Source organism: Trichosurus vulpecula, chromosome 5, assembly GCF_011100635.1.
Source record: "Trichosurus vulpecula isolate mTriVul1 chromosome 5, mTriVul1.pri, whole genome shotgun sequence".
Taxonomy (NCBI): Eukaryota; Metazoa; Chordata; class Mammalia; order Diprotodontia; family Phalangeridae; genus Trichosurus; species Trichosurus vulpecula.
The window spans coordinates 37,997,502-38,023,149 of NC_050577.1; the positions used below are offsets into that span (position 1 = coordinate 37,997,502).

Here is a 25,648-nt window from a genome sequence, read left to right on the forward strand (position 1 = left end):
AATCGACCTCAGCGATCTTCAATTAACACAGCCCCTAAGGAGGTGTGAATGACTAACGGGAAGCTCCCCGAGGGAAGGAAATAGTCTTCCAGCTGGGCTTTTGTTCTCTCTTTGTTATGCAAAGAGGACGGGGCTGAATTGAAAAGGGCTTCGCATTTTAAAGGGGGACCTAGGGAAGTCTAAACCTTCCCCCCTCGCGGTCATCCCAGCAGCCATTCACGATATAAGCCTGCAGCAATTTTTGTGTCTCCGGTGTCCTTACTTAAAAAAAAAAAATCTAAAGTATTAAGAAGCCACGTATCTTCAAAAGTGTCTAAAGGGTTAGGACTCGCGAAGGTAGCGGCACAAAAGGAGTATATTTCTAATTCTTTTCAATTACTTTTTCCCTTTTCAGCCACCGTATTGTTGGGTGTTTACACCTTTTTTTTAAATTAATTTTAGTTTTCAACATTCACTTCCGTTAAGATATCGAGTTCTAAATTTTCTCCCCCTCCCCAACACGGGGGCATGCAATCTGATATAGGCTCCATACACGAATTCGTATTAAACATATTGTCATGTTGTATAGGATTAGAGCCAATGGGAGAAACCAAGAAAAAAGAAGAAACCCCAAAAAAGAGCAAACAGTCCGCTTGGCTCTGCATTCGGACCCCATAGTCCTTTTTCTGGCCGTGGATGGCACTGCCCACCACCGGTCTTTTGCAGCTTTGGCATGCTTTGGGAGGTGGCACTCCCACCTCTGTTAAAGCTTCCTCCATCACCGCCAATCCCCACCCCCACCCCATATCTGTCTGCCTGGGGGTTCAGCGGCTTTCAGGACTTTCAGGGTATGGGAGGGGTCCATCAGTGAAATCCCATTCCTCTGCAAAGAACTAAAGTCTGGGTTCGGAATTGGCTGAACGAGGACCTCTCTTTTTGGACCCATCTCATTTTCAATTCTGCACGCGTTATTCATGAAGTGCACCTACTATGTGCACTCAGTATCCACTTTACACCGGAATCCCCATCTTGGTCCATTCTCTAGAATGAGTAATGTCAAAGCAGACACCAATCGGCCCACACCCCAAAGAAAAGGCCTCCATAACCTACCTGAGCAGCTGCCTCGGGAGGTTGGTGTTGACGCCTGCGCTTCAATGGCCCCTCGGCCCCCTCCTTGCTCCGGTCCTGCCCACTCTTCTCCCCCTCCCCCACCTGCTCTGCCCTCCTCACATGGCGCCCCAGCAGCCCCCACCAACTTCCATTCTCATTCCGAAAAGCTCATTCTTTTTGGACCAAATGTCCAAAGGAGTGACCAGCACCACGAGGCTTCTGCCGGAAGCCAGGCAGGCGCTAAGAGGAGGAGAGGGACAAATACTCGGGGGAAAGCCCCTGCCCTGGAGGAGCTTACATTCTAATGGCTCCAGGGGTCTTGGGAGAGTCTTGGGTTAAGGACTCCTCTGTCCTACCACTGAAAGAGCGTTTGTTGAGGGCCTACTATGTGCCAGGAGCCCGGACAGAATGGAAACCCGCCGCCCTCGAGAAGCTTCCGCTCTAACGCTGAGGGCTGCTCAGGGCCCCCTCCCTCCTGGCTTCCGCCCGGTGTCCACCCCTCACGTTCCCTGCAGGCCGCTCGGCGTCGGCACAGATCCAGCCGGGCCCGGCGGGCGGGGGAACCTTTGTTCGGCGGCGCCCCGCGCTCGCGCCCCCCGGGCCGGAAAGGCGGTGGGACGCGAGCGCTCCCTAAAGCCCGCGGCGGCGGTAGTGCCCTGTGCAGTGTGCGGGGGCGGCCTGTGCTGGCGGAGCCGCGGCGACCAAGGGGCGCGGAGGGCGGGAGGTAGCGGCGCAGGCCGGGCTGGGTCGCGGTGCAACGCGGGGCGGCGCAGCTAGGGGGCAGCGCGGGGCAGAGCAGACAGGAGGACCCAGGGCCAGCCCGAGCCAGGGACGGGGACGCGCCGCTCAAGGGGTCGTCGTCGGGTTCTTCGAGGGCAGGCGAGGCAGGGAGCGCGAGCTAGGGGCGCTGCGGGCCGGGCCGGACCGAACCGGGCTTTAATCTCCCCCGCACTCAGCCGACACCGACCCCGCGGTCGGGGGCTTTAATCGTCGCGGGAGGAGCCGCCGCTGCCGTCGCCGCCCGAGATCATGGTGAGTGAGACAGAGCCCGGAGCCTTCGACGGCTCGGGCCGCTGAGGGAGGAGGGCGCGGGGCGCCTCGCCCAGACGAGGCCGGGGCCTGTGGCCTGGGCCGACGCCTTAAGCTTGGGCCCGAAGCGCTGCGCCCGCGGCCAGCCGCTCGGCGGCCATGTGGGGCACCCTTCCCGGGGACCACCCCCCCCAACCTGGGATGACCTCGCCTCCCCTCCCCCACCGCCCCAAAGTCCTGAAGAGAAGAAAAAGGCCGCGGGGGGAGGGGCCGCGAGGCCCGGGAAGTACTTGAACCAGGCTTTCGGGGCGCCCCGACCGCGAAGGGGGAGCTCCTCCGTTTCGGGGTGCCCCTTAGACTAGAGGGGGACTTTATTGTGCCGAAGAGCCAGGGAGTTCAACGCTGAAATATCGGGGGGGGGGATCCCCGTTTCCAAAGCAAATCGACCCCGCTCTTAACTCGGTGATTTTTATGACCTAATAATTGCGGGGCGGGGGTCCTGCGCCCCCCATCAGTAAGGGCAGAGCCCCTATGGCCCCCTTCCTTCCCCCCCTTGTGCCTCCTGCGCTTCCGGGAGCCTGAAGGGCCCCCCACTCCTAAGGCGGGGGGGGGGGGCCCAGAGGCGGTTTTCCCTAAAGTCCTCGGCCCCGCCCTCTCCGCGGCTCGTCCTCGTGGCCGCCGCGCCCGCTCCCGCCTTTAACCGAGCCCCGCCCCAGCACATGGCCTCGCCTGGAGAGGAGGGGCGCCGCCGCGGGGGGCTGGGGCACGGGCCCTCGGGAGTGGGGCGGAGGGGACCGGGGGAGGGCACGGAGGGACCCGCGGCCCAAAGGCTGGGTTGGGGTGACGCCTGAACCCGCGTGTGTGCGCGCGCGTGTGCCCGGTGCGCGCGCCCGACGCCTCCATTCCGCCTGGCTCCCGGCGCTTTGTTAGCCTGGGGCGCCACCTGCCGGCTACGGAGGAGCCGCGCTCTTGCAGAACCGCCGCGGGGGCGGGGGGGGGGGGATTTATGGAGCGCGGACTGTATGTCAGGCGTTCTTTGGCCCAGAAAGCCCCCTGCGGGGTCGCGAAGAGTCGGACACGACTGAACAACCACCAGTGTGCCCGGCCCCGAGCAGAAGGCTAGGGAAAGACCAGAGGCCGGGCAGCCCCGACGCTGTGGTTGGAAGAGATGGGCGGAGGGGGCAGAAACACGGCGGGGGCGGGGGGAGGGGTGCGGGAAGGAATGTCAGAGCTGGGGGAAAAAAGTCTTGAAAACCAAGAGCAAAGCTCTCATTTTACGCGTTAGGAGATTTAGTCCAGGGAAGAGAGTATTTGCTAGGTTTAGAGTTTCCCCACCCCCCCCTCTCTGATTGACCACCTGAAGAATCGTTTTCTTACTAGAGCCTAACTAATCCCTTTTCCTAATAGCTGAGACAGTCCATACGTATGCTACCATTTCAAAAATAAAATGACCCCTGTCCTGGAGGGCAGAATATGATTTACTTTATTCCCATTAGCAATAGTTGAAGTCCCACACCAAAAGTTTACCTGCAGATGACTTCCAGATCTTCCTGGGTCTTCGAAAAGTCTGTCACCTATGAAGTATGTTTCCAGTTAAGAAAATTGACGTAAAAGTTAATCTGTAGCAAACAAAAGAAAAATGGAGGCCTAATTATCAAAGTGCTTTGTGTTCAATTTCCCTTCTATCTCTTCCCCACGTTTCCCATCTAAGTTCCTATCCTCGAATAATCCTCCAGAATAATACGTCTTTCCATGTATTCAAATGAAGACAGTCCAATCAAGTACTACAGCTTTGGTGTCTCAGCTTCATTAGGTTTAATAAAAATAAGTCTTTCTTCTTGTTATCTTGAAAATTCAAGTACTGGAATGTTTTACTTAATGTTTTGTCATAATACATACCATTAAAAATTTCTGTCCTCACTTGTTCTTTAATAGCCAGGGGCATGAGCCTCATCTCTGTCATTTAAAGTGACATACATACAGGCACTTGGAATTCAGGCTCAATAGAAATTTGTCCTCCAGAAAGAAAAATTAAGAAGTTAGTGCTGTGTTCTTTGAATTACTGACCTTGAAATTACTTTGTAATACTTTTTACAAACAAGTTTTTACTATATAAAGAGAATTATTAAGAAAGTAATTGATTAAAAAAATTAAATTCCATGCCTGAACAATTTTTATTATACTTGTGGTGTAGTATGGGAAGAAAACTTTGTGTATATGTGTCTTAGCTCTGCCACTGGCTTGATTTCTTCTCATCATCTCCTTGTCCTTTCCTTTTTTGGGGAAGTAGAAATAGCATTTCTTCTGCCAATCAACCTCATTAAAGATTGTAAGAATGAGTAAATTGAGGATTATCGGTAGAACTGATTTGAACCTTTTTTAGAAAGAAGAAAGTGCTCTTCAGAGACAGTTGACAAATCACAATAGGGAAGAGGGTCATAAGCCCCCACTACATAGCACAAGCTGGGGCCTATATGAGGTAATAATGATTCTGCCATCCAGTACCAAAACATAGCTAGCACACAAAGGGAAGAGTTATATTTTCAAGTACCATGGTAATTTTGGTAAATAGGAAGGAGAGGCTTTTATGCCCTGATGCCTGGTTTTCTTTAGCCACAGCTTGATTTCTTTTAGGACTTGGCATATCTGTTTTATGACCTAATTGAAGCAAAAATCTTGTTAACTGAAATATAACAGAAAGTCTTTTTAAATAATAACCTTATTTTGCATTACACATAATTTTTTAAAATTAGTCTTTCTGATTTTCTTTTTACCAGTTCTCTTAAAAGTTTTCGTATTTTAAAAAAACTCATTTACATATATGGAATGGCAGTGAGCAACAGCCTGAGAAAAATATCAGTCCCGCTGTGGAGAATTTTTACAATGATTCCTTTTAGGACCTGACTTTAAAACTAATTTGTTTAGCCAAGATAGTCTTGTTATTGGCTCACTTGGAAATGGAAGCTATTTACATGAAAGCATTTGGTTTTTTGAATGTAAGTTAGAATTTTATTTTATTTCGAATAATTTTTTTCTTTTGTGGTTGGTTATTATGTGTCTTTTTTTTTCTTTTTTTCAAATTACAGTCTGCTGCAAATCCTGAGACTCCAAACTCAACCATTTCAAGAGAAGCCAGTACCCAATCATCAGCAGCCACAGCCGGCCAGGGATATGTTTTACCAGAAGGCAAAATCATGCCAAATACAGTGTTTGTTGGTGGAATTGATGTTAGGGTATGGTATTCAAGATTCTTAGTAGTTAATCGGGTTTGAGCCTTGTGGGTTTATTCCTTGTATAAACTTAATATAAATCCTGTATTTGGTTCTCTGTTTGACTAACTGGATCAGAAAACCATTGAGACAAAGCTTTGTGCAGTTTTGAGTTAATGAGGGAAGGACTTGTTTTTTATATTTGAGTTGGGAATTTGGGATGCAGAATTTTTATTTTTGAAGCTAAATTCTTTTTCATAGATGGATGAAACAGAAATTAGAAGCTTCTTTGCTAGATATGGTTCAGTGAAAGAAGTGAAGATAATCACTGATCGAACTGGTGTGTCCAAAGGGTAAGTAAGATTGTGTTTCAATTGATTCACTGAAAGTATATGGATGTTACTGAAATTACTAGAGAAGCAAATCTTTAAAATTGGTATGTTTATAGCTGTGTCGGTGGGTAAGTAAGACATGCTTAATATTTGTTGGTGAAAGTAATCTGGATGTTTAGTGAAATCATTAGAGAAACAAATCTTAAAATTGGTACCTTAATAGCTTCATCAATAAAACTGGACTACTACATGATTCATTGCATTACTTTTTAAAGAACGTGTTTAGATGCAAAGGCCTGGCCCTTACCAATGTTGTAGCTGAAGTAGCTTAGTTTCTTGATATCTAGCCACAAATGCCTGCTACTCCAAGCTTAAAGATTATATTTTTCCTCCTTTAATAATTCGTTATGTTTTCTTCCAATGTGCCACAGTGCATTAAATTTTCCCATAAACTTTTACATGATTTTAGGACAAAAACAGTTGACATTTGAGGAAAACAAACTAAAATACCTTGAAACACTTCGTGACTTGATACCAGTATGTTGTGAGGGCCTTTTCCTACCCTGTTTTCAGAGGTTTTCTACTAGCCTGTGTTTTGTTGGGAAAGTACAATTGAACAGATTAATAACTATTTCCCTTTCCAAACTCTTAAGTAAACTAGGCAGTTTTCTACCTGGTAAGTTGACAGAACAATTTGAATTTCCACTCCTCCATCCCTTTGTCACACGTCTCTTTCACTTAAAAAGCACTTTATGGTTCCATTTGAAAGTGTCTACCTCATAAGGAAGTTGCTATGAAAAGTGCTCCATTTGAAAGTATAAAATTCTTTACAGTTTTTCAGAATTGAATTTCTCAATTCGGTGTTTGTGACTAAAAATTATGAGAGGTCATTTGAACAAAGATTTATTAATATCACAAGTTATTTCAAATAGTAATGCAGATTTTTGGGGAGAAATACATAATTGGCACTTCCATTAGAAAACTATTTTGTTTGATTAGATTTCTTCTTTATTAAGTTGGTTTGTATAAAATCTTAATAATGTGCCCATGGGACAGATCTTTGCCCATCCCTTTTCCAAGTTGACATCAATGCATTAACCATCATACTTGGGGGACTGATCGTTTCAAACAATTTGAAATCTACCTAATTGTGCTGTTGGTTGAACATATTTATTTATCTTATATATAAAGATTATCACAAAACTTTTTTTCCTATATGACAAACACTTAAAATTTTCATTGTTTACATTTTAGATATATTTTTATAGGCAAGCTGCGCAGATTTGCAGACTATCAAACCAAAATAGTTTATATGTTTTAAATCAGCCCTTTTTTACCTGTTCTTAACATTAATTCAAAATATTTGCCATTTGAGGGGAATTTTTCAAACAGATAGTACTTGAATTTCTTTCAAAAAGTTACATGATTAGTTGGGTTCTTAGGTGTGTCACCTTGATAGATTTAAGGAATCTGCTTCTCTTCTTGTCTTGTCTTAACATATTCTTTAGCCTCGTACAGATCAAGTGGCAGAAACTTCTTTTGACTCAGACCTCGGTCTCAAGTAGACGAAGCTTCCAACAGCATCTCTTGCCTCTCCTGTTTCATCCCTTTACTATAAAAAGTACCTTTACGTAGAAGGTTTTTGGGGAGAAGTCATTATAACCAGAGTAGTTTTGAGTGTTAACTGAGATTGAGTGGGTAAGGAACAGAGTTTGGTGTGCATACACATAGGCCAATAACCCTTTTCTCCCAGCTGAGATTTATGTGCGTGAAAATCCCAGCTCTGTTCTGCTTGCTTGTACTATGTGCATGACAATGGCCTGGTTACTTAACTGCTCTGGGCCTTGGTTTCCTCATTTATATAATGAGGGAAATCTCATTAGATTTAAGACTGATCCATCATTCAACCAGCTTCCAATTCACATAACTATTGTCAGTCAAACCTATATTTCTTCATCTTATCAATAAAGATGATCATGAAAGACTTTTGCAAATGCCTTGCCAAAGTCCAGGTATAGTACTTTGTATCCTTCCAGCAAGATCAGGTAGCTCTTGATTGTTTGAACTTGGGGGAAAATTTTTTGTTTACTGTTTTGTGGTATAATCTGTTTCCTTTGTAATCCTGTGTATTTTATTTTTACACATTTCAAAACATTCCAAGAACCTTAGATTACACCAGACTACGTGGGGGAAGCAGGGGAGGCTCCATGATACAAAAAAGATTTAACAACTCCTGGACATGAAATCTTAAGATCTCATCCACTGAATATGGGCTTTCTAAATAAATGGCTTCTCAGAAATATTACCAGCACTCTCCTAACTAGAAAAATCAGTTCACTAATTAAAAAGGGATTGTATAGTTTTATCTGTAGTGGGTTTTTTAAGTTGTATTTTAGCAGTTAATTTTCATTAATAGTTACTGAAATTAACATTTTATAAAGTACCCCTAATGTTCTATATATTTATACATTCCTGGTTTTAAGCTAATAGTGAGAGAATGTGGGGTGGGAGTAGGGGTGTGTGAAGAATAGTATCATAAGGTGGATGGTTAGAAGTTGGGGTTTAAATAGAGCAAAACATTAAATAGACATTTCATTTAACTTTTTTAATAGCCTACTTTTAAAAAAGAAAAAATTAAAATAGCCTACTTAATATGCTGGGCACTGGTAGTTAATCCAAGGAGCTTCTATTCTACTGGGGGGATAGACATACAACATACTCAGATAAGTAAATAAATATAAGAGATATACAAAGTTATGATGGGGTATGAACCTGGGGGAATTAAGAAAGGTCTCTTTTAGGGAATAACCCTTGAACCTTAGACTGAAAGGGAGCTATTAGTCTAAACTAAGGTTATAGTCAATCCACAGATATTTCCTGGGCACCTAAATTGTATTAATTATGGACTGTGGAGACTAGAGAAGTTTAATAGGAAGACCGTCCAAGGTAGGCTCCTCCTGCATAAAATAGGGATGATATCTCAAGAATTAAGAATTCTTCCCAAAAGTTACATCCTCATTTCTATCTGACATGATTTCATAAAATCTGAGAGGGAGAAAGTTCCTGAAATTATAATTGCTTGATGGTGATAACATATCCTATTAATCATCTTTAATCTGCCTTTCTAGCTATGGATTTGTTTCGTTTTATAATGATGTGGATGTGCAGAAAATAGTAGAAGTAAGTAATCTTTTTAAAAAAATTTTATTTTGGCTTTTGGTGGTAATGGTATTTTGATTTCTTTGGAGTACTTACATATGTTTGTAAACACAGAGACAGTTTCTTCTCATCCTATAGTTTTGAAACTTAAACCATGTACTAACTTGCCAGAATTCCTGAACATTTCCCTGTAGTTGGTTCCCCAGTTTTAGAGAAGGGATGGATCCAGGGTAGAAAGAATTGTTATGTGCACATATATTCTCTTTGGGAAAGGAAAAAAGACTAAATGAAATAAGAGCCACTGCCAATAATGGTAGAGCTTAATTTAGCTGACCCTCCCGCACTTGTCTATTCAGGAAGCATTGGTTACTATTGAGGCAGAGTAGTTTATGCACATCTTCCACAGCTCCCTACAGTAAACTCTGATGGTCATCTTTAGGAAAGACACTGAGAAAACTACTACTTTTTTCCCCCCAGTCACAGATAAATTTCCATGGTAAAAAGTTGAAACTGGGACCGGCAATCAGGAAACAAAATTTATGTGAGTGCATATATAAAAGTGTTTGGGAAGAGTTTTTTGGTTGTTATTACAATAGTTTTTTCAAATGTTGAAATTATTATTATTTTGCCTTTTTTTTTCTTTTAAAGGTGCCTATCATGTGCAGCCACGTCCTTTGGTTTTTAACCCTCCACCAGCACCGCAGTTTCATAGTGTCTGGAGCAATCCAAACACAGAGACATATATGCAGCCTCCAGCTATGATGAACCCCATCACTCAGTATGTCCAGGTAAGTTATCTGAGCTCTTAATTTTTCAGTTTCTACATGTATTACTGTGGTCCAAAATCATGGAATCAATCTGGGAACCCTAGGGAACATTGAGTCTAACTTGGTACCTGCTTCAGGAATATCCTCTGTAATATCCCTGATAAAAGTTTATATAGCTTCTGCTTAAGCACTTTCAGTGATGAGGAACTCCCTGCCCCACAAGGGATCCTAGTCGACTTTTGGAGACCTCTAATTGTTACAGCGTTCTTCCCTATCCTGAGCTAAAATCTGCTCTCCTGTGGTAAGTACCCATTGGATTTCTGGGGTCCCATAATTCCTTTTACTATTTCCGTTTAACAGCGCATTAAATGATTTAGAACAACAGTTGTGTCTCCATGTGGTCGTGTCTCCAAGTGAAATATTTCGAGGTGCTTTGTTAATTGCTTTCCTTTGGCCATGTCCTTGTTTGTCAATGTCACCATTAAACCCGTAGTTCCCAGAATAAATTCAGCTCTGCTTCGTATAGGGTCTGACGATTCAGGTCGCAGGGATGTCATTGTTCCCCATTATCAGAAATGGGTCCTTGTGTTAATAGAACCTAAGGCTTCGTTAGTTTTGTTTTTAGTGATCACATGTCACCTCTGAGTTTTACAGGTAGTGAAATGATTCAAATCCTTTTCAGTTTTAATTGCTGCCAAGCCAGGAATCTCCACTATTCCATGCTCGTATAGCTGAAATTTAATAGAATTAAGTGCAAAGTCCTACATTTAATATTTTAAATCATCTTTGTTTTTACCCTACTTTCTAGTAACTTGTTCAAGTCTTGGTGAATTTTTATGTCTTTCATCCACTATGTCAGCAGTTCTTCCTCCAAGCTTGTAACATTTACAAACTCGATATGTCTTTTATATCTTCAATCAAGTCGTTGATTAAAAATGTTAAAAGGCAGAAGACTCTGAGAACAGTGTTTCCTTCAATGGTGAATCTACTTGCTGTGGTCTCATCTAATTCACATTTCACTATCTTAGGAAATTACGGAGAGGCTTGTCAAAAGTTTTACTGAAGTTAAGAGTATAGATTGTTTCAGGTGGTATCTCTCTGATCTGTTCTCCTAATGAATCCTATTAAAGAAATGAGGTTAGTTTGATCTGATTGGTTTTGAGTAGATCTGTATTCCGTTCTAAATGTTTACAGGCGTTAATTTAATAATTCATTCTAGAATTTAATTGGGAACTAAATTTAGGCATCAGGGTTTTTTGTATTTTTAAAATTGGAATAAAGTTTTTGTTGTTTTCTGGGGCTTTTACTTTTTTGGTGTTTTTTCAAAGAATACTTCTAGTGATCACTTCTATGAGTTCTTTCTGTACTTTGGATTATTATTTCTTCTGGCTCCAAAACTTGAAGACTTTTTTTTTTTTTTTTTTTTTGCTTTTTGGCAGGGCAATTGGGGTTAAGTGACTTGCCCAAGGTCATGCAGCTAGTACAAGTGTCAGGTGTCTGAGGCCGGATTTGAACTCAGGTCCTCCTGACTCCAGGGCCGGTGCTTTACTCACTGCACCACCTAGCTACCCCTGAAGACATTTAAAAACTAGCTAGAGCACTGCCCATGTCTTGACCTTCTGTTGCTCTCTCTCCAACGTGTGCCCAAAGTTTGTCAGCATAAAGACCATTCTCCTTGCTGAAGATGATGGAAGCAAAACTGGAATTGAGCAGCTCTTCTGTTTTCTGTCAACATTACACCATCTTATTCAAGCAGGCCTATTCTGTTCTTGTTGCTTTCCTTACTTTGACTTTAGCTTAAAAGTCCTTTCTGTTGTCTTTGGCATTTTGGGGAAGGGGTGCATCCCTGTTCTGGACTGATTTGTGCATGCCACTTGTCATAATCAAGAAACACTCATTAAGACCCTATTGCATAGAAGAATCTCCACAAAGTACAATTCTGATGCCTCATTGGGATTCTGGGTTCTTGAAGGCAATGTCAATGGAAAATGAGCTCTCTGGCAAGTTCTGTTGTGCTACAATAGGTTTGATTCATACTCTTGGCAACAGACTTTTCCAGGGACTAGCCTAGCAAAGTACAGAGAGGATCCTCTTGTTGAGTAGTTGCCCACTGATGACAAAGCCATGACCCCTTTGGCCAATGATGACAGTGGTAGTAATGGGGTCTAGTGGATGCTAAGAACCATATAGCTTTGAGGTTGTCTACACACATTCTTAGCTGATTATCTTTAAATGGATGAAGCTTGTTCAGTGGCAGAGTGGGTGCTTAGTAGAAGAATTATAATCAAATGTAACATTCTCCATATTAATGAAACCATAAGACAAAATGAAGTTGGCCCTAAGGGCAGGAACTCTAGGGTTCTCCTTGAAAAGACAAATAAAGGAGTTGGCAGAGTTGGCTTTATCGTGTGTCCAAAGAGTAAGAAGAAAAGAACATCATTCCGCGAGCTGTTTGATCTTGCATTGCAGTGCTCGAGATAAGCATTGCAAAAAGATCATGCAAATAATTATAGATTATATGCCAACTGTTGCAGAGATCGAAGAGGTACAGATTATACAGTCACTTTGATAAAACCCTTCCAATGAAATCAACACACTAAAAGCTCAAAGATGGCCCAGAAAACGTTGGAAAACATCATTCAGGAATAAGACACGAGAGAGGAAGAGGAAAGAGTTTTAGGTCGTTGCTACAATCGATCATGAGTACTATGAGAATAAAGATGAGACATTGGACAGGTAGGAGATGACTAGTTAGCAATGTGGCAGGCATTTCCTAATCTATAGATCTGTTTTTAGACCACATCAACATCTATGTCAAAGGAAGAATGAAAACGAGGAGATAAGTTTTGCATCCAAATGACAGTTTGGTCCTGTTCTGTTGAAAGAAGTTACCTGTGCTAGAAAATGGGAAACAGATGAAAAGACAGGCACTGACAGACTGTTAACATATCCTAAGGATGCTTAATCGCAGCAGAACAGTGTCTTCCAGCAGCAAACACTTGCTCCTCTGCTGTACCGAGCAGAGAAGATGAAAGTAAAAAGGAGCAGACTTTCAGAGGAAAAACTCGTTTGTTAGATTTTACATGGGAGAGGCTGGTGGAAAATTATATGTGATACTGACTCAAAACACAAGTGGCAGTGGAGGCAAAAACAAGTTTGTGGGAATCTTGTCGAGAAACAAAAGCAAAGTCATCTCAAGGGCAGATAAAGGTGGAATAGGGAAAACAAGAAACATAAAATGGCAAAGAAATTTATTTCTGTAACAAACACTTCTGTCAATTCGTTGTAACCACCGCATTTAGATTTCAACCCTAGGTCTGGTTATGTGTCACATTAAGAAATAGAAATAGCATGAAAAAAAAACAGATTGGGAGGAGAGAGAGAGAACAGACAGTGCACAAAAGACGCCACAATTTTGAGTTCATTGGAGCATCTTAAAAAGGAAAATTGACAAAGGCTTGGGGGGAACCTCAGACCTGATTGCTTTTTTTTTTAAGTGAAGAGAATAGCAACTTCCAACCTAAATGCATACTCCATCTCTCTACACAGTTTTTATGAGAAAAATCTATGCACTTTGAGAGCATCCTTGATGAAGGTTTGAGAAAGGAACAAGCAGCTTTCCATAAATTATACTACACAGCAAACTTCAATTTTTAAAGTCAGACTTGAGTAAAAGGTGTAGAGAATAGATGATCTCACCATGTATGTTTATTGATTAGGGAAACATTTGATTTGGGACAGTGGAACATTATGCTTTTCTCCAAAAGGGCATCTTCAATACATATATAAAAAATAATACGAAATCGCTCAAAGCCTATGGCAAGAGTGATGACTTTGTTTAACCTGCTTTATTAACATCATGAAGTATAAAGCAGGGAGACATACCTGCCTATAGTACTTAAGTCAGTAGGAGAATATTCTGTGTAGAATCCAAATAGAAGAGGGATTCCCTAGAAGTGGTGCTGTGGATGTTCCTTCTTGTGTTTTGTGTTGTCCATTTCAAGCTCTGATGAGATCTGTAGCTATTCAAGTTTGGTCTAACTAGTCACACAGAAATAAGTAGATGAAAAATTCCTATTTCCTGTACTATGAGATGGGTTTGGTTGGACAACCAGTAAAGTTGGTCCATTAGTACCTATATCATGATTAGTGGAAAAAACCCAGAATTCAGCAGGAGTAAACTAGATTGTCCTTGGAAAATTGTACTGTATAGTGCTGCTCATGACACCTTTCCCTGAAAGAAAGGCTCGTCTTTTTTAAAAGTGTGATTCTTAATGGCTCATCAGGCAGCAATTCAAGTAGTCTTCAAAGAATTAAAGTTCTGGTCTTCCAGGGACAATGAAGATATTTGACATGGGGTTGAAAAAGTTACGAGAATTGGGTGAGAAAAGTGCAGTGTAAAAGGGAGATCAGAGAGATGTAGGATGGGCATGATAGTTAATTGAAGACTATCCTAGTTTTGCTTCCCACTACTTAAAAAAGGACTTAAGGATGTCATTACATATCTGAAATTCTGCCTTTGCTATGAAAGTCAGCCACTTGACTCACAAGGTTATTTCCTTTTTTTCCCTGGAATTTGGCTAACATTTGATAATGAAAACATGCATCAAAAAATATTCTTCCTCTGTTTTGTATCAGGTTTACTGAGTTGTGATTGCTGTATATATTAAACTCATTTGAGCATGCCTAGATTTCTTAAATTTGTAAGTTTCTTTACTTTAGAAATGTCCCTCTTATAAAACAACTTTTTTAAATGGTGCCTTGTCATAGAAAAACACTAATTACATTTCATTTTTAGGCATATCCTCCTTACCCCAACTCACCAGTCCAACTCATCACTGGATATCAGCTGCCTATATATAACTATCAGGTAACTTTAAAAAAAAAGGACAAAGACATTCTTTGGATGTTGGGATGTTTCACTTGATGCTAATTTTTTCCCCAGATAGTTTGCTCTTTTAATGAGGGAAGTGTGCCAGAGACAGGAATGAAAAATGGTGCTCTAGTAGTTGAAATTTGAAGAATGTTCTTTTTTATTTTCTGAAGTTTGGCTCCCTTCACCAAATTTCTCTATACATTAGAAAATATGTTGAGTTCTCTGTTGTGTAAGAAGAGTTCTCTGCTTTCACAAAAACTTCCCACCTATACTGTAATCTAGCATAGCGTACTTGTATGTGTTGTTTTGTTTTGTGAGGAGGGGTCAAAATAAAATTTATTACCTAATTCTTAATGTAGCATTGAAGTTCAGGTAGGTCAGCTATCCCTGATTTTAGATTAATTTCTTCAAATATTTATCAGATATTGACTTACTCTACGGGGAGAAATTCAGAAAACTATGCCATGCCCATGTCTGCTTGAAACCTGACTCCAAAAAAGTAGAGAAAAGTTAGGGTGAATTTAACAGAAACAGAATTGTACGAACTTTCTTTTATTCTGCTTTAACATGAATAAACACAATAAATAACCATATTTAAGTTATTAGATACTTTAAGAAAAAATTGCAAAATCAGTGTTTCTTTTGTTTTAAGGTACCTCCACAGTGGCCTGCTGGGGAACAAAGGAGTTATGTTATACCTCCGGTAAGGGGAATCAAAAAATACAAACTTCTAATCTTCCTTAGTGTTTTATAGAACATTATTTAGTTATCTGTTGACTGGCTGTTCTGTTGTCGGGTATAACATGTTTCATTAATTCCGTGGTAGCTAGATTTGTAAGCCCCTCCGTGGTAGGAGTTAGTCACCATTTTCTTTTGTATTCCTAAATAGCGTCAAGTATCTTGCACACCGTCGGTGTTTAGAATTACTTGATGAGTTTACAGTCTAAACAGAGGGTTCAAAATTAAGAGCTCATTTGTTTTTGCCGCAAGAAAAAGAAAAATAATTGGAAAATTTCAATAAAATTTGAATTTAAAGGTACAAGGAAAGTATGTAACATTGTGGTAAATTTTGCATTTAGAAGAATTCTGATTTAGAAGGGCCAGATACGTCTGCTATGTGTATTTACATGTCATTATCTCTGGAGTACAGATACAACATGGAGTAGCAGATGGAGAATTGGCTTTGGAGTTAGAAGGACCTGCATTCAAGTATTGCCTCCGACCTGTGTTGGCTGCATTGACCATGAGCCAAATCATTGACCCCTCAGTGCCCCAGACAGCTCTAAGAATGTAAATTATAGGAAAGGTGCTTGTGTACATTGTATCCAGTACTATCAGTGAAATCACAAGACTGGTCCACATGCACACGTGTGTATGAACATATGTATTATTTAGATTATGTTTATAATAAATGGGCACATTGGCTTCAGGTCCTAGTTACTTAGTTGATTAGATAGAAATTTAGATAGATTTTTCAAATATTGTGTTCTTTAGGCTGGCTTTTTTTAGCTAGAAGATTCTTTTTTCTCCTATAAGATGATTTTACTTAAAACAAATTTTATGAAGCAGAATAAGATGGATTGGGATTCAGTCAGATTATGAAGTCTGCCTTCTAAATTATAACATCAGCACATACTTTGGAAGAGAAGATAATAGAAATCTCTTTTAGCGCCTATGACTCTATTTTTATGTTTTAAATGTAGGCTTATACAGCTATGAATTATCACTGCAGTGAAGTGGACCCAGGAGCTGAAGTCCTGCAGACGGAGTGCTCCGTCCATGAGGTCACACAGTCCTCTGGGAATGGCCAACAAAAGGCAAGGGGGTGATTTCAGCCTGGAATAATAGTCATCTCTGTTTACATTCTGATAGTCGCCAAAACCCAATGATAATCCTTGGGAAATTGGTAACTTTACCCAAATTTCTGGCCGTAGAGATGAACTCTAATCACATAAGTTAGCATACGAGAATTTGGAAGCCCCAAGTTTTCTATATGAACGTGTGAGCCACTGTTTCTTAAATCCTTTTTATCCTTAAATTGTCATCCTTTTATCTGTAGCGATCATGGTAGTGTTGAGAGGCAGTGCTCGTTAATTGGTAGACAGCTGACCTTGGAATCAGGAAGACCTGAATTCAGGTTCTGCCTTTGACACTGAACTAGATTTATAACCACAGGCAAATCACTTAACCTCTCTGGTCCCCCAGGTAGCTGTCTTAGTATGATAAATTACACACAATTGCCTCCAGACTAGGGAATTCTTAACCAATTAAGTTACTGGTCTAGAGCACCACCTCTCTTTTTCTTCCTCCCCCCTCTCCCACAGTCAGTCTTAACTAACAAACATTGATTAAGCACATTTGTCAGAAGAAAAAATACGTTGGTAGCTTCAAAAATTTTGCTTCAGGGTAATGATTAATTTATGTTTTTTTCTGGCCAATATTTAGTATTTATCCAGCCAGATGATAACTTGCCATTTTACAGTATGCACTTTGTGTGATTCTGTAAAGTATATAAAACTGATCCTATTTCATGATTATACAGTGGTTATGGAATTTTATTTTCTTACGTTTTTAATGTTTTTGGAACTCTTGAGACTAAAAGTATTGAGCTGTATATTATTTTTCTAGAAAAATCAGGGTTGGTTTTTATTGCTATTATTAAGAAAATTTAAGAAAGAGTCATGAACAAAAGCTTTAAACAGTAGAACTTAGTGACATTTGTTAGTACTCGTGACTGTCAGAAGTCTTAGCATGGAAGGGAACAGTGCTTTCAATTAAACTTTTAGAAGACGATCTTTTTACTATTGAATAAAAGAGAGGTTTATGGAGCCTTTAGGCATATACTGCTAACAAGCTCTGTGTTTCAGAAATCTGTGGACCGAAGCATACAGACAGTGGTATCCTGTTTGTTCAATCCAGAGACAAGACTGAGAAATGCTCTTGTCACACAAGATGACTACTTCAAGGTATAGAGTGAAAAGTTTGAAAAAATGATAATTTAGTTTAAAGTTTTAAAATATTCCTTTTATATTATTCATATTCTGACTACTGGGGCCACTTGATCAAATAAATCACAGTGAGAGTTCGGCCCAGCAGCACACGATTTAAAACTTTATTATCTAGTTTGTCCTTAGGGAAGAAGCCTGTAGTGATAGATTATATTCCAAAGCCTTCCTGGAAGAAGTGAGTCAAAAGAGATTGTTAGGTCTAGATAAGGAAGACGGTATAGAATATGGTGGCTATGAATGGATTAGTCAAGGGAAAACAGTAGTTCTTTTGGAATAAGGTGAAGTGAGTTGATTAGAGAAAAAATAGAAGCCAATTTGGAGTCATCAAAGCATGAAAGTTTGAATTTGAAGTCCAGGCCTGACTTGCAGTCATGGGTCTTCTCCTAACTCACTCTGTGAGACTGGACAAATCACTTAGCCCTCCTGTTGAACTTCCCAGATCTCTTCTTCTCAGGGAATTTATGAATGTGACAGCTGTTGAGGAAACTCACTTATGGAACTCATGGTGCAAATATTGTAAGAGGAACCTGCTTTGGGCCAATTTATTTTTGGTGCCATAACCCAGTGGAAGGAGAATGTCTTTCTTCCACTACGTGCATGGACAAGGGACTCTGCGTGATGGATGGCTTCTACCTAACATGCCCACAGAGCCTAAATCCCTCTTTACTTCTCTGTGTCTTGAGAGACATTCACATTACAATGATGGGCTCCCTCAATCCCCAAAAGGTTCTGCAACCCTAAAGAGGCCATGACTCATGAGAGCAGCCATGAGAGCAGGACTAAACTTGGGTAATCTTCCTTGGGAGTAAGAATAGTATTTAATAAAAGCTAGGGATTGACATGGTGTAGAGGCCCTGCCATGTACCAGCTCTGGCAGATTTTGGCAGGTGATATCACCTCGGCTTCAGTTTTCTCATGTGTGAAAATGGCATGGTGTCACAAGGCTGGGAAGGAAATACCATGGAATTGTGGGCTATTTACTTTTATTATTTTCCAGCAACAGCTAATGTAAGTTTTCTGGCTGCTCCTGTCAGACAATGGCCCTATCTGAAGGTGTACAAGATGATTCACTTCCTTGTATACTGGCGGGAGGTGGGGTGGCGGGGGAGGGGGGAGATGAATAAGTAGTTCTTCTATATATCTTTAAAGATCAAAAAGGAGGGAAAAGCTTTTCAAGTAAAGTTTTCCTTTAGGGTTCATGAATATCTACAGTATGCCTTTTTGATGCTAAGGCTTTTGCTTCAGTGCAATAGAAGTTCATCCTGAGGAAACAAATTTCTAGGAGAGAACCTTACTGTCATAACATAACCTGGGTTGGTGGTTTGTTTTTTGCTGGCTTCATGTATGAGTATCACTCACATTTATCTATAGAGCATTTTAAGGTTTGCAAAGTTGGCACAGTCCTTGAAGAAAAAGAGACATAGTTGAGTCAGCTTTGTTAAATGGCAAAAATACTGTATTTACTAGTGGTCTCTGCCTCTCCCCTTCCTTAGGACCCTGTATCCTGTCATCAGTAGAAATTAGGGCAAATGTAAGGAGTCTCGAGGTAGGATACATGTGTAGTGTACTACCTTCTTTCTACCTATAGAAGGAAGACATTTTTAAAATTATTTCCATATATTGTGATTTTCCCCTTCACTCCTATAAAAGTTTTCTGGATCTGCATCCTAGGGAAGGAAAAAAAATCAAGGTTTTTAGACTTTTATCTATTTAACATAATGGGATTTTAAGAAGGAACGTGAAGGAAGATTTCTGCCGGGTGTTCTTTAGTTAATTTTTTTTAACTATTTAAAAATAATTGGAAATTTTGACCAGCAGAAATTGGTAATTGTATTAATATCAGTAACAATTTTGATTGTACATCAATTGATTGTCTAAAATGATATTTATGAATTTCAGTGTCCTCTATATGTTTTGATGTGTAATTTTTTGCTTTTAACTGAACAAATAAATCAGATTGGCCAGATTCTTAGAAAGGTGTTCAGGACTTGTATTTCACAATATTCTTTTTTTTTCATAATATTCTTAATTCTTCTAAGAGGTTCTGTTTTTGAAAGAAAACTGAACATTTATATAGACTCTCATGACCTAAATTATTTGTTAAAATATTATGTTTTATAAATAATATGTTAAAATTACTCAAAAAAAGAAAAAAAAGTTACTCAAATGTAGTACTTTATAATCTTGTTCTTTTTTTTTAGGTTATATCAATAATAGGAATTTTTCACTGAAGTAAATGGAATATGTATATTTCTTCCAGGACAAAAGAGTACATCACTTTAGAAGAAGTAGGGCTGTGCTTAAATCCGTTTGAATCCTCTCTGCTGAAGCTTCCAGTGTTGTGGACAATAGTTACTGTTTTTGAGTATTACGAAGATACAGAGAGTTCCTGTTTTCCACTATTATGGAAAGTTAATTCTGAATTTTTTGACAACTTATTGCAAGATTTTCTGTGCAAGTTGTGTTAATTTTCTTAGTATGTTGTGTTTATTTTGCATTGAAACTATTCTACTTTGGATGTTCACTTAGTAATTGGTTCTATGTTGAGTTCGCAGTTGAAGTGGACAGGGGTGTAACTTAAGGGTTTACATGTTAGTGCTTCAACTGGTACTGAAATGTTTTTGAGACGTTAAAGGCAAATGTTGGTTTTCAAAATTTTGCTTTATACAAACTTAGTGTTTTGAAAGGTCAGAATTTTGACAGTTTGACTGTTCTTAGCATTTAATCTCCAAGATATACCTCTTCAGCAGTACTATATTTACAATACAATGCTTTGTGTTTGTAATTTAATTCTAGATATTTGCCACAGAAGCAGACTTTTTAAAACTGCATTTTTAATCAGTGGAACCAAATATATAAAGTTGTAGCTTAATTGAAGACCTCCAATTCTAAACCCAGTATTATATAGCAGATTCTCTACAGACAATCCAATCATTGGGTGTTAGGTATATTAGTTCAATTTTGCTTACAAAGTACCCAGAGTCCAACAATAGATAATTGATTGGGATTGCAATTAGGGTAATTCAAATTCTGGATGTAATTTTAAAAACTAATGCTAACCAAACCTTACTAGATACATAAGCTTCTCGGTGGGTTACTTTTCTTTTTCTTCCTTTTTTTCCTTTCCTTTTTTTGTGTTTTTTACTGCTAAGACTTACTTCAATAGCTATATCTAAATTGTGCAAAATATTGGCATTAAAAAGGATGCTGAAGCTTTTTTTTATGTCACTTAAAGGTTAATCAGAGTATCTGAAAGGAATTGCTTTTATAAAAAAAACAAATTTTAGTTATTTGTCATGTAACAAATAAATTTTATTTTTGTTTGTTAACCTATTGCATTTTCTTCTTTTTTTTTTAAAGTAAAATAGGCCCAAGAGGCTCAAAATAGAAAGCATTAGCACTGATAAACATCACGTCATACATAGTTGAAAGCGTATACCTGGGAGTACTGCACTCAAGAGTTACAAATCCATATCCAACATTTGGGTTAATCAGATGCTCCTCTGCCTGCCCTAAGTGGACTCTATACATTGTAATAGGTGAGAAGAGGACAAGTCTGTCTCAGTAGAGAGAGTCTTTTTTTCTTCTCTAAGTGTAGTAATTAGTTACCTGGCTACATTTCATCCTGGAACCAGTGATTTGAAATCCAAGAGTCAGCAGTCTGAGCAGTCAGTGTGTCAATAAACCTTGTAAAGGTAGTAGTGGGCTCACAGGCCAACACAGTTGGAAGTTTGTGTCTCTATAGTCTGGCCTCCCATAGCCATTAGTTTGGAACAAGAGCCTTGAAGAAGAGGGACTTCCTGGCAGTTTTCATCTTGTCCAAACACAGCTGCCATTGGCTTTGACTCCAGTCTTCCTACAAGCCTGAGTTTTGATACTTCACATCCTAAGTTAGGAAGGATGGGAGTAACCCGTCATCTAAAAAACCCAGGTGCCTACTTCTCCCCAGGATCTGAAATTGTCTTTTACATTCAGATAGATATAAGCTTTGCCATTCCTTTGCTGTTGCATGTATCTTTCTAGGAAAAAGACTCCCACTCATTTCCAAGTTGTGCTTGAGTTCTGCAGAGCTATTGCCCCACTATACCTCAAGGACAAACGAGTGTGAAGGGGAGGGAGGGAGGCTATGACTTTTTTTTTGGCCTTATTTTCTGAAGAATTAATGTATAGAAAAGATTGACACAGGAATGTAAAAGGTTCAAAACTCCTACAAGCAGGGATAATGGTTTTAAACAGAAACATGCTCTCAAAGCATGGTACTGGCATTTAATTTACATTAAAATACCCAATAGAAATTGAGAAACCCAGTTTCAGAAGTGCTGATAACTACTATAGGCATTTTATTATGTATGGTTAATGACCATGTATACATAGCTAGAGGGCCATATTTCTTTGATGTCGTTAGCCATATAGGTATTCAGCTTAGTGTTCCTGCAAAGTTGGCTGTAAAGGGCAGTTTAAGTGAAATAGATCTTTTTCAGTTGCTTTTCATTAAAAAAATTAAAAATGCCTTTTCTTGGAAGAAATCTTAACTGGGCCAAAAATTTGTACCAAGGGAGGGTTTAATATAGTAGCTTGGGGCAGCTAGGTGGTGCAGTGAGTAGAGCACCAGCCCTGGAGTCAGGAGAACCTGAGTTCAAATCCGGCCTCAGACACTTGACACACTTAACTAGCTGTGTGATCTTGGGCAAGTCACTTAACCCCAATTGCCCTGCCTTCCCCCCTCCAAAAAAACAACACAAAACCAAAATAATATAGTGGCTTGTGCTATGGTGAGCTTTATGGCATATCAGTAGCACTGTTAAAGGAGGTGAGAGTGTGGGAAGGGAGTAGATGTAGAAGGGAGCTTCTGGTGGGGATAGTAGGAGTTGTGTGCTTCACAGCACTTCTGATTCTGGGATGCCTTCAGACCATTGGGTAAAGTTGTTTGCTGGCCGTCTCCTGGTCCTGCCACACTGTCTTGCTATTTCAGATGTGTGTGGTTTTGGTTTTTTAGAATAAATCCTGGATTCTTCCTATGAAACCTCACTTACCTGTAATCCACCTTGTGTAAAAAAGTTGCAAATACTGGCTTAAATTAACAAATGAGAACTGCTAGCAGGTAATAAAATTGCTTCCATGGTTGGTTTCTGTTTCACTTCCCTCTAATGTCCCTCTTCATTTTGCAACATCTGTGACAGTGAAGGCTGTTTTGCATGTAGTTTGAAGTCTAACAGGAACTGAGTTGTCAAGATAGCTGAGGCTCTTCTCCACAAGGCGTGACCTGCTGCTAACTGATCCAGGATAAGCATGTGAGCTTCAGTGGCAGTCTTTTCCTGGGCCACAGAATTGCACATGGTAAAACCTATAATAGCAAGTTTAAAAATCATCACAAAAGGAAGCAGAATGACACACGTGACATTCGCTTCTCCTCCTGAAGTGGGTTAGGGAGACTAGGTTTCATTTCTGTGTGCTCCCTCCCTTCTGTGCTTTACCTGCCCAAGGATAACGGAGGGGAGGCATTGAGAAATCCTGGAAAACACTTTCTGAGCCATTGAAACATGACCTCGTGTCCAGGGTAGTTTGAGTTTTTGGTATTTTAAGGCTTTTCTAACACTCAAACTGGTAACATGGATGATGTGTTATTCCAAAAGAGAACTAGACTCAACCATAACCTTACTAAGTCAAGAATTTGACATTTACAATCTATCCCAGTCTGGCTCCTGTTTCTCTTGCCAAGTTCTGTGCATCTTGCTCTCCACTGAACTCCAAGAAAACTGACCTCAATGAAACCTGTGCAACATTCCTAGAGTGGCCTGGCTCCTCATGTCCTCAGCTTCCTTGCAGGCCCAGCTCACGCTGTCCTTATGAGAAGCTCAATAGTGCTCTCTCTCCCCAGATTGTCAGCTACGTATTTTTGCAATCATTCGTTTGGAGCTGAAGGGGACTCAGAGGCAATCTAAAAGGAAATGTTAGGGAGGATTTGAACCCAGGTCCTCTGAATCCAGCCGCACTTTCTACTGTACCATTTTGTGATCTCGTTATGTATTGTATAGCCACCAATAAGTTGTATACTTCATGAAGGCAGTTCTCTCATTTTGTCTTTATATCCCCAATGCCCAGCAGAGTCTTGGATGTAGTAGGCACTTTATGAATAACTTGCTGGAATGGTTTGAAAATACCAGATCAACCAGAACACTCAGTCCCCTCGCTGCGAAATAGCAGAGCTGAAGTACAAATCACTTTAGAACTGATCCTGGTCTGAGTCTGTGTTACCTTAGATTATTTTCAGTTACTTCCAAAAGAGCCAGTACAGAATTGGAGTTGTTGGAATTTTTAAAATAAATATATGCAATACCTTGAGGAAGGGAAAGTGGTGAAATTGAAAAGCTCCATAAAGTCTACATCATTATACACACAACCATACTTTAGAAACAGAACCAAAAAAAAACCCATTCTTCCATTGTGGTTTATTTTTAACTATTCAATTTTAATTCATACCTCTGCCTCCTAGGAGCATATGCATTCAGAAGTTACTGTTTTTCTGAAATGTGAGCATTCCACAGCACTTTCCTGTTAGGTTTTAGTATTCCTCTACCTCTTCTGAAAATCCGTTTAGCTTTCCTTAAAGGTAACTGTTGTCTTCATAACAGGCTTAATAGCTTTGGCTGCCCTCAGCTGCCATAGGATGTGTGTACAATTTGGAGTCGTTGAAATCAGGCGGGGTTGTATCTCCCTTTCACAAAAATGGCAAATAGTGGAGAGGGTGGGACTATAAAGGAGAAACGCTGCAGTGTTTTTCATTGAGCAGGTCTTACAAATAGGTCCAGCTGTGGAATACGAGCATTTGGAATTCCTGAGACTCTCCTTCAGGATGAGGATAGCTCCTCTACATGGTTTGGAAACTACTCGAGCCCTTACTGATGTTCTGCGTAATGTCTTTCTTTGTAACTGATTCTTTGTGCTATTCCTCACCACCCATCGAAGATTTTGAGTTTTCCATCTGTAGGTTATGGAGTTGGTTGTAGAAGACAATAAACGTAAGAAGTTAAAACAATAAACCTGCATTTGGAATGCTCATGCAAAATACCCAATCTGCATAGCAAACAAATGATAGGAAATTCTACATTGCATTCAGATTTAACATCTGTCTATTATGACTATAGCTGTGGGCCAATCCCAGGAAAATCAAAAAAAAGTCCCCTGGTGTTCAAACTTGGAGCTCTACCAGTATGTGATTAAGTTCTATGGGAACTATATTTTACATTTTTCACTGGTATGGAATGGAAAGTTTTCTAGTTCGATGTGCAGATCATTTTCCCAAGACATCTTGATATTCCACATGTAGGATGTACTTCCATTAAAAGCGTCATGAGAAGAATGTGGCCATTTTGCCTTGTTTAATATAAAAGTCCCAGGTAACCGGTTCTCTGGGTTCTTAGGAACAGAACAAATGCCCCCCTGACTGGGATGCTTTAGGTTATGAATGCTATATAAAGCGTATGAAAACTATATAAATCCCTGGGAGAAGCAGTGGCAACATTTTCAGTAAGTTGGAGTTTCTGTAATTTTTGATGTATTTTTAATAGCCCAATTGATAACAGGGCTTTTAAGTTTTACAAATCCCATTTGCGTACATTGTCAGATGGGTCGACACAACAGCTGTGAGGTGGGTGCTATTGCCCCCACTTTATAGAAGAGAAGACTGAGATCCAGGTTAAATCAGCCGCCTAGGATCGTACATCTGGGAAGTGTTTCAGGCCGGCTTTGAACTTTTGGTCTTCTTGACACCAAGCCCAGTTGCTCTGTGACAAGGTTGTGTAAATACATTATGGCTACAATTCTGTAAGAACAGAATTCGTAGAGGCCACACATCTTTCTGCCTCAGAAGAAATTGTTCAATTGTGGAATGAAGAAGTCAAAGCTCAGAGTTCTGTCACTGTTGTGGAACCAAACCACATACTGAAGTTTTATGTTGGGAGTGGATCAAAAGTTCTTTTTATGGATTTCCCTTTCCTATTTGAATCTGGTGCTCGGAGATCTCTAGGATTTGAACTGCTACATGTTACTGAGTAAAATCTGAATTCTAATTACAGTATATGTAAACTGCTTTGTAAGAACTCATTTAGAACATGTTTGTAAAATAAAGCATTGGTATTTTTGGTATATTAGACAACATACATTAGACTTACTATATTGC

At 40.2% G+C, this 25,648-nt stretch overlaps 1 protein-coding gene across 3 annotated transcripts; it reads left to right on the forward strand.

Moving 5' to 3' along the window:
* The first annotated feature begins 1,749 nt into the window (after positions 1 to 1,749).
* Positions 1,750 to 20,800, forward strand: DAZL (deleted in azoospermia like). 3 transcript variants are annotated; one of them, XM_036761502.1, is made up of 11 exons: positions 1,750 to 2,121; positions 5,205 to 5,351; positions 5,589 to 5,680; positions 8,788 to 8,839; positions 9,296 to 9,359; positions 9,467 to 9,606; positions 14,384 to 14,455; positions 15,114 to 15,164; positions 16,165 to 16,278; positions 17,329 to 17,427; positions 19,730 to 20,800. In XM_036761502.1, exons 1-11 carry the CDS (start codon positions 2,119 to 2,121, stop codon positions 19,781 to 19,783), a joined length of 888 nt encoding a protein of 295 aa, XP_036617397.1. In that variant the 5' UTR covers positions 1,750 to 2,118; the 3' UTR covers positions 19,784 to 20,800. The 3 variants fall into 3 exon arrangements, with proteins under 3 accessions (XP_036617397.1, XP_036617395.1, XP_036617396.1); XM_036761500.1 differs by lacking the exon at positions 1,750 to 2,121 and adding an exon at positions 2,894 to 3,699 and having other exon boundaries at positions 19,730 to 19,925; XM_036761501.1 differs by lacking the exon at positions 1,750 to 2,121 and adding an exon at positions 4,682 to 5,114 and having other exon boundaries at positions 19,730 to 19,936.
* The last annotated feature ends 4,848 nt before the right edge of the window (positions 20,801 to 25,648 follow it).

Coding starts and splice junctions, on each gene's coding strand:
- DAZL (XM_036761500.1), top strand. CDS start 3,652: ATGACTTCCAGATCTTCCTGGGTCTTCGAAAAGTCTGTCACCTATGAA. Junction 5,352..5,588: donor TTGGTGGAATTGATGTTAGG/GTATGGTATTCA, acceptor TCTTTTTCATAG/ATGGATGAAACAGAAATTAG. Junction 14,456..15,113: donor TGCCTATATATAACTATCAG/GTAACTTTAAAA, acceptor TTTTGTTTTAAG/GTACCTCCACAGTGGCCTGC.